Source organism: Camponotus floridanus, unplaced genomic scaffold (genome assembly GCF_003227725.1).
Source record: "Camponotus floridanus strain SB8 unplaced genomic scaffold, Cflo_v7.5 scaffold103, whole genome shotgun sequence".
In the NCBI taxonomy this organism is placed as follows: domain Eukaryota; kingdom Metazoa; phylum Arthropoda; class Insecta; order Hymenoptera; family Formicidae; genus Camponotus; species Camponotus floridanus.
Window position 1 is genome coordinate 182,793 of NW_020229219.1, and position 9,048 is coordinate 191,840.

Sequence of the window (9,048 nt, forward strand, 5' to 3'; positions counted from 1 at the left end):
GACAAATTGCAAAAAGTACATGATTAATACAATATCATTTATTCTATTCTGCTCTCGTGTGTTACAAGTTGATGGATAATTGTGAAAGATATCTGCTGCGGTCAAGATAAATGTTCGTTATATGAGTATAGCTCTCCATTCTTTCCATTAGATTTTCGTGCGAAATTGCGTGTATCATTATAGTAACCCATGCGAGAGTGCAAGCAAAAGGGTGAATCTAGGAAAACAGTCGATCCTTTTCTTCTTTCTCCTCCACCATTAATTCGCCATTTATTTATTCGATAAACATATGCGAGTATTTGCATTCTTTTTATCAGGTAACGACATGATAATAATATTACTAGATACTCCCATATTTTTTTTATTATGCAAAAGAAATAATCCGGATCTCAAGCTCACACGAAACAACAATATTTCAACGACTCCACTTTCTCATATTTATATATATGTATACATATCTTTTTTTATAATATATACTATATAGATCTATAATAATATCTATATATAATGTGAAATGCTTGGCCGCTCCGGAGAGTTTGGATATCCTCCTCTTCATTCCAACGTTTCGATATCGATCTTTTTTTCCATTTTCTATCGATTTTGTCTCAAGTGTATACGAATATGCGACTTTCCTATCCCTAATTTTGTTTTTCGAATGCACGTTGAAGATACCTAATCGATTTGTTTCTTAAATGAATATCTCTTCAATAGAATAAACAAATATAGAAGATGAAATATAATTATATATATAAATATTGAAATATAATGCATTATAACTGCATATTATTTCTAATTTTACTAGACAATCGACAAGCAATAGAGTCATCGATAGAACACCCATGTCCGCGATTCGTAAAACTAAATCATTGCTCAATCACTTTGTTTAATAAATGCAACTTAGACAACCTATAGATAATTAACATTCAGACAACATAAACTTTCCCAGATTCACACAATTTCCGAAATTTTCTATATCTATAGGAATTCTAATCTAGACAGATATGGTACTTATATTGTTTGTTATCGTTAATCAATTATCAACTTAACGGCATATTATATTTCTTATGTGATGTACCTAAATTCCTTTTTGTACAGTGTAATCTGCCGATGGATCTTTTATCTATATTTCAATACATTAAAATATGGTACATATATATTGTATACACGCAGTGACACGGACGTCTCGAGATCATCTTTGTCTTTTTTTTATTATCTTCTGTTCGAACGTTTATTGGCAGATCGGATTCAAATTTTATGTAAAATATAAATTTACAAGAGGAGATCTAAGTTTATAATCCGGTATTTTTTATTGAAGTCGTAGAAATATAGTCCGAGAGTTCTTCCATGTAAATGTAATAGAGAATTCGTGTCGCTTTCGAACAGGATTTTCTTGAAGAGCTCGTGGAATAGCAGGGGATGAGATTAGGACGAAGTAGAATAGACAAAGAGAAAGAGAAAGAATTTAGCCAACTTTACCTTCGTTTTTCATCCTCTATCAAAGAGAACCTACATAATTAGGCACAGGTCTGCTCGCAAACGTGACATCTGTTTTGTGATATCTGCCTTGAGACACTGTCGCATGCCGACGCAATCGGCAACCATCGAGTAATGATTTCTTGTTTACTCGAATACACGAATTCACTGAACGCTTCGATTTTTCCATGATGTAATATGGTGTAAAATGCACGCGCGCATTCCATAATTACGGTTACTGATCTTCATCGCCGAGCTCGTGCTTGACCTTGTTGAAGTCGAATTCCTCACCGGTAGCACGCTTAAATATATCGAGCACATCTAAACAGGTCGTCTCGAAATGTGTGGTCGCATCATAGCTGGTAGATATGAATATCTGACTGTTGAGACCATCGTCCACCGGCACCATGTAGTCGGAAATGCTAATAAACTTCTGTTTAATTGGACCGAGCAAATCCAAACCGGGTTTGATCTCAACCTCTGGATTCTTCGTCTCCACCGTGGTCGAGACCATAGCGATAAACCAGCCCTTCGCTGCTACTTGATGAGTATGCGACACAAGAGACACGTAAATATCGGAATTACGACCGACCTGTGAAAAAAAAGCGTTTGAATATATAAGACAAATAGGAAATTCTTATACAAATATTACAATAACAAAAATCATATCTATATGAATAAATGATTTGCAAAGTATTTTAATTAATCTTTTCCTTTATTTTAAAAAGTTCTATAACAATATTTTATAAATTTAAAATAGATTATTATAGAACTCTTTGAAATGAAGAAAACGACTATGTCAGAATATAATTATAATTCTTGAAAACTTAAAGCAGGGAAAGTATAATGTTCAATTACCTGCTTCTGAGGAATGATGATTTGCGTAGATAGCGCATCGGACGTGCTCGGAATCGGATGATCCATGAGACATATACATCTTATCACCTGACCGACCTTCTTCACACGGTCGGGTACGTACGTAGGATCACAAAAAACTTGTTTACATTGAGCTGTCTCATCGCCGGAACGGACGCCAACCACCTGGAAAAGATAATGACCAACTTTAGCGATTAAGTTTAGTCACGGTGATGTGGCAAATATAAGAAAATACTCACCTTGCCATCCTTTATGACGATTTCATCGATCGGCTTGTCCAACATGTATGTACCGCCATAAATGGCGCTAAGTCGTGCGAATCCCTGAGGAAGTTCGCCTAGACCATACATCGGATAGAGATACGGCGATTTCCCGTATCGTGCTAGACTGTCACTGTATAATTTGATCCTCCTGATGGTGAGTATCGCGATTTGGCTTATATAGTCATCATCCCTGATTAGAAAATAAATATTTTTTGATAGATATATATTTTATAGATTTGGATTTATATTCTTATAAAGCATTCTCGAAAGACAATGGAAAGGAATGCGTTTGTTTCATGGGTTTTTTCAATCTCACAACTTATTCTCTCTCAAGTGAGTCTCGATTAACTATTACCTATACAACGCTAACGCATGTCCAGTAAAGTCCTGCGTGTTTTTGTCGAGGCTGAATTTGTTGTAGAGCGCGCTCATATTGTTGTTGAAGGGATCGAAGCCGTCCCACGTTTTCGGATCATCCTCCTGCATATTCTGCACCCACATGAGGAAGCTGCGGAATCGCCGCTTCTCGAATAGACCCATCAGGTCACTGGACAGAGCTTCCTGCTGATCAATCGGTACTTTGGAGATCTTGCCCGATTTGTACACATATGAGCCCTCCACCGATTTGAATTCCAGATAACGCGTCACACCCGTGTGAATGAGTAGCTTGACGAGAAGACCATTTGCCATTAGAAACTTAGGAATCAAATCGACATTCCAGTCCCGGCCGCGACCATAACTCTCATCCGGCGACGGGGCCTTGAATTTTCTAAACAATATAAACATCATTATGAGTAATAATATAAAAACGCAATAATACAAAACGCGGTCAAACGATATTTAAATTAATTAATTAATTTTTATTTATGTTATAAATTTATCTGTTGAGTATATTATAATATTTTCAATAACATAACGTACAATAAAGTTTGGTAGAGAAAAATAAAATTTAATTAAATTTAATTGCCTTTTACGCGATAATTAGCCTTTTAAAAGCCTCGTTTATCTGTTAATTAACTTATGTGAATTTGTTACAAAAAAAATTAAATGACAAAAATTAATAATAAAAATTAATAATAAAAGGATCTTGATCAAGGCACTAATTAGTCGATTTTTATCAATCTTATCAATCGTAATTAAACGTTTATATCGAACGCTTCCGTTTCCGTAGACTTTATCTTCGTTCAGAATAAGAATTATTTTTGCATGAGGCTGCTCTATTGTACGAAGCAATAAGGTACGGCATAAATGTTATTCACAAATTTGCATCCGTTGCATTCAACCAGTTGAACAACTTGTCACTAAATGATGATTGAGCGATATCGCGAAGGTGACGCGAACATCAAGGATAGCAATTGATAACGCGATAGGTATGAGTGAATTAGCTGCACGATGATGATTTATTGGAGATAAGGGGGATCGCTCTTCGTTATTACTTTCCCTGTATCAATGACGCCAAGTGCGAATCCGTAGAGAAGTACATTGGGTATAACATAAACGCAATTGCGCAATTTTATGTGTGTGTGTGTGTGTGTGTGTGTGTGTGCGTATGTGGTACGAATGATGTAGAGGATATCTCGTATAATCAATTATTCTCTTTATGCAATCCATTGCTTTTTTTACTTCTGTATCTAGATTTGTTTTAATTTTATGTACATATTTTTTAATTAATTTCATATTTATTATACAAAATTACGCAATTTTTTATATTACTTCTCTATCTAGATTTATTTTAGTTTTATATAAATAACTTTATATTTATATTATACAAGAAACATATAGAATTATGCAAATTTTTGTATATATCAAGAAATACAATATACTATATATGTTAAGAAAAAGATTATTGCACGCGCGCGAAAAGAAATATGTATAAAAAAATATTTGTATTATACAATATGTCTATTTACATTTTAAATTGAAGCTAATTACTTTTTCCACTTGTCTAGATTCATCAAATTTGCATTTGTAATCGTGAGACGAAAAGCTACCGGGATTCGCGTGTCGCGACGTGCGTTTTTCCGCAAAGCACATAATTACGTGCAATCTTTTCGAAGCGGTCGTCGTTCCGCTTTCCATCTGCATTTGGCACGAATAAAGTCTTCTTCCTCCTTCTCCTCGGACTTTTATGCCCGCGCACGTTGCTGTACAAAAGAATGTAACGGATATATCAAATGCTGACAACAGGATATCCGTGTTTTTCAGGTAACATTGCACCTTTTTAACAGAATGCAATTACTATACAATGAAACGGTCGCGGTGAGAGAAACAGAAAAGAGGAAAGATTTTAGAAAGAGAGATAGATAGATAGAGAGAGAAAGAGAGAAAGAGAGAGAGAGAGAGGGGGAGGGGGAGAGGGAGAGAGAGAGAGAGAGAAGATTGTAGTCGTGAACTTTTGACACTTGCTCTTTTTATAATGTATTTTTTTAAACGATTATCACGAGACGACCGAATGAAGAAATGCCACGATGAAAAAAATATAACGAACGTTATCTCTCTCTTCTCTGTTTTTTACGCATGATAATGTGGCGTATGCATTTCGTGTAATTATAGCTATAAAATATGTTTAATTTTTATCGCAACACAGAAGAAAAAAATATTTATTAATAATTAAATTAAATTTTATATTTAAAATTCTCACAAACGCGCAGTAAAATTATCATCTATTAAAATATTTAATACCGAGCGTAGCTTTTGCTATGAAATTAAATTAAACTCGGTGACTGATGTCGAAGGAAATTTAATATTTTGTATCGAGTAGATAGAGTAGATAGAGTAGATAGAGTAGATTGTATCGAGTAGATAGTTGTAGTTAGATATAATGATAATTACGGAAAAATATCTTGCACCAATAATGACGTAGCAAATCGATGTGTACATTTGTAGAGATCTATGTATATATTGAAATATATTAAATCATATCAATATGCTACTATAATGCTATCATTTGTTGGGAATTTTTCCATAATAAAATAAGGTTAACGAGGTCGTTATGTTTGCGAAAGGTATGAGAATTTTACTTGAGAGAAAAGAGAAATAATAAAATATAAAAAAAAGAATTAGAAATCTCGAAAAAGAAAAGAAATAAAATGTGTAGGAAAAGAAAGATAAGAAAATGGAAATTTAAAAAGGAAATAAAAATAAATATAAAATATGCGAATAAAACTAAATATAACAATTGTAAGAAATATATAGGTCGCAAAGAGCCTTATGTAGTTTTCCCTTTTGTATTCTCGCTATCTTTTGTATTTGAAATAATATTGGAAAAATAAGTAAATATATGCTCGCGCTTTTTAGTGATAAAAGAAAAAATATAGCTAAGAACAGAGCCAAAATGAAACGGGACTGCGATGTATAAAAATTAAAAATATAAAAATATATTGAAATAAAATTTAATATCTTCATAGAATCTTCGTAGATGAAATATCGCGATGAATCCAAGATTTAGTGTAGGGCAAAATTCCACGATGATGACGATTCGCCACATTCGATCCAGTAAGCTCTCTCTCTCTCTTTTGCGCGCAGGGCGGACACCGTCTCTTCTTCCCGTCCCCGCTCTCGCACTCTCTCTTTATACTCAAGTGTAACCGTTGCGAAGCTGACGATACCGAACTTTCCGCTATGTACTTTCGACCGGTAGCAACGACCGGAATTCACAATTAGTGTCGGGTGCTCGCAGTGATACTCGCTATACTTAGAATGAAATACAGTGTCCGTTTCTGTGCTTTAGAATGTATTCTAACATCATATAAATAAATCTGTTAATTCGAGCTTTCGTCTCTTCCATTTCCTTTTTTTTCCTAAATTCTATATTTTATCATAATGTATTTTGATTCGTTTTTATCTATGACAGTTATTATAACGCGATTATGTATCGATTCTTTTTTACAATATTTCTGTGCTTGAGGATGAATACTTTTAAGATATAAAAACTTTCATATAATATACTATATATTCGTTTGATATCATAATTATCATGTTTTGGTTTTTATTTATTTCCTTTTAAGAGTATTTAATATTTATAACGTAATCAGTTTTCTCTTCATTTTATGAAATAAATACAGAAAAAATGTGAGACAAACAAAAACCTTTTAAGTGACATCAGAATGCTCGAGATACTTTTTACAATATTATTCATCTAATAATAACATACTTATTAATCAAATAACATGATAACGATTAATATCAAGACGATAAAATGTGTTTAAAATCAGCGTTTTTAAAATGAATAATTATACTGTATTCTAATCATAATTCTGACGCACGATTTATACGAAAATAAAATTCAGGAGAGGGAGAGGGAGAGAGAGATGTTACCTGTACATCGAGCATTTCGACATCGACTTCGATCAATCGCGAAACGAGAAGAGTGTTTTGCGGTGTTGATTCGCGCGCGCCGCGGGAATGCGGGCTCCAGAATCGATACCCTTCCCCCTTCTTGCCCCTTTGTCCCCACCGTATACGACGCAGTTCCGACGATTCGGTGCGTTCCCCGCGGAACATATCTTCCGTTTCTCTCTCTTTTTCTCCCTCTCTCTCTCTCTCTTCCTCACCTCTCGCTGTCATTTTTCTCTCTGCTCGCGGAGATAATCGGTCGGCGAGAGATTTCAATCGGAGTAAAAAGGGAGGAAATTCCGTATCGTGTTATCAATATCCGTAATCACGTCCAGCTGTCGACGATTTCCCGCCTGTATCGCGAGAGGAAGAGGAGGAGGAACTGATATGACATAAATGCTTAAAGAAAACGCTCGTGGACGTTTGCGACGCCCCATAGGTGTCCCTCGAGTGTCCCCTGGATCCTTCGCATCGCCTGTTCTCATCGGAGAGGCGGGAAGGTGATACGGGAATGGGAAGGAGAAGGGAAACGGAGGGCAAACCATCGAGCACTTACCCGAACAGGTCCTCGAGGGGCGTGATGGAGGCCGATTCGCCACCGTAATACTTGTTGCGGTCGATGTGCAACACTCGTTTCCCGCTGACGGAGAGCATGCCCGAGAGGATGCACTCCTTGAGGCCGGTGCCGAGCACGATCGCGTCGTATTCCTCATTCATGTTCGTGGTCCGGGTTAGAGGAGCCGGATTCGAAGAGCGAGATCGAAGGCAGGAGAGCGAGTGCGAGTATGTGTCTTACACGTACGCGTTTCTTCCTCTTCTCGTCGGTCTCTCGCGCGTCGCGATCCTCCTGCGAGCGAGGAATTGGAGAAGATTCGCGGTGCGCGATTCGTACGCGATATCGAACGACGCGGCACAAGACGAACGCGATACAAGATACAATACGGCGCGATGGAAGGAAGGAAGACCAGCTCTTTCTCTTTCGCTACTCGGTGTCGACGACGGCGACGACGACGACAGCGGCGGCGGTGACGGCGACGGTGCTGACAGTGGCGGTCAGGCGGTGGCAATGACGGCGCTGACGTCACTTTTCCCCTAGGCCGCGTCCCGCCGACGCGTTGCGAACAGGCATTAAAGTTGCAGCGCACTATACCTGACGTAAAAAATTGCTCTTTTTAACCGAAACAAAATAAAATAAGACAGATATATATTTAGAAGTTCGAGAGAAAGAAAGGACTGAGCATAAAATTTAGCTGAAAAGAAAGGTAAATATTTGACAGTCAGGGTGTCTTGCTCCATTTAATATGCATGAAAAGAAAAATTTCATAGTTTTTATCTTGTCCCCGAAAGATTTATAATGCTTATCCCGTTGCTTATTGATTGATAAAAATATACATGTAATTTTATAATTAACTTACAAAATGAATCAACTAGATAACAATTGTTACAAAAAAGTAAAGTTCAGCAAAATTGTCCAAAATTTATATTAATTATTAATTACCAAACTAAATCAATAATGTTATACATGAATCACATAATTTAATGGATGACAATCGATCAAAAAACATATTTCAACGTAATGAATGACATACCGTTCGTCAGCCAATCCAAATCAACTATCATATTTCTTGTAAACGCGCCTTTCCTAGTAACATTTCGCGCTTCGTCTCATCATGGGGACTTTCTCTTCATCGCTCGCACTTATTCACCACCAGAGAACGCCAATTTCGAATCGCCGCAGGGGAAAAAAATTTCCGACGAGACTTGCACATGCGCGTATTACGTCATTAAACACCTGACCGGCTTTAATAGATTCGTGCTAAGATTGATTAGGATCCTACGATCTTTTGACGAGGCCGTATAAATATTAAAAATACCTTCGTTATGACTTATCCTAACAATATGCAACATATATTAAATGTTACATATTAGATATTACACACATATATATTAATATACAAATTTAATATTATTTTTTTACTCCTTTCCCGGAGAACCCTAATGACGTACGAAATATATATATGACTTATTGTTAGGTATAACAACGTCTGCTAGCGTTTGCGTTGCTACGCATGCGCGGGGAATTCGTCTCACCAACTCGCAA

The 9,048-nt window shown here is 36.3% G+C and overlaps 1 protein-coding gene across 1 annotated transcript; it reads right to left on the reverse strand.

Annotated features, from left to right (window-relative positions):
* Window positions 1-22: 22 nt before the first annotated feature.
* LOC105255359 (rab GDP dissociation inhibitor beta) lies at window positions 23-7,980 on the reverse strand. The gene is made up of 5 exons (XM_011264594.3): window positions 7,504-7,980; window positions 2,968-3,381; window positions 2,589-2,802; window positions 2,332-2,514; window positions 23-2,065 (listed from the first exon to the last, which is right to left on the reverse strand). The coding sequence occupies exons 1-5, from the start codon at window positions 7,662-7,664 to the stop codon at window positions 1,709-1,711; spliced, it is 1,329 nt and encodes a 442-aa protein (XP_011262896.1). The 5' UTR covers window positions 7,665-7,980; the 3' UTR covers window positions 23-1,708.
* Window positions 7,981-9,048: the final 1,068 nt, after the last annotated feature.

Coding starts and splice junctions, on each gene's coding strand:
- LOC105255359 (XM_011264594.3), bottom strand. CDS start 7,664: ATGAATGAGGAATACGACGCGATCGTGCTCGGCACCGGCCTCAAGGAG. Junction 3,382..7,503: donor CCCCTCGAGGACCTGTTCGG/GTAAGTGCTCGA, acceptor TATATTGTTTAG/AAAATTCAAGGCCCCGTCGC. Junction 2,066..2,331: donor TCATCATTCCTCAGAAGCAG/GTAATTGAACAT, acceptor TTTTTTTCACAG/GTCGGTCGTAATTCCGATAT.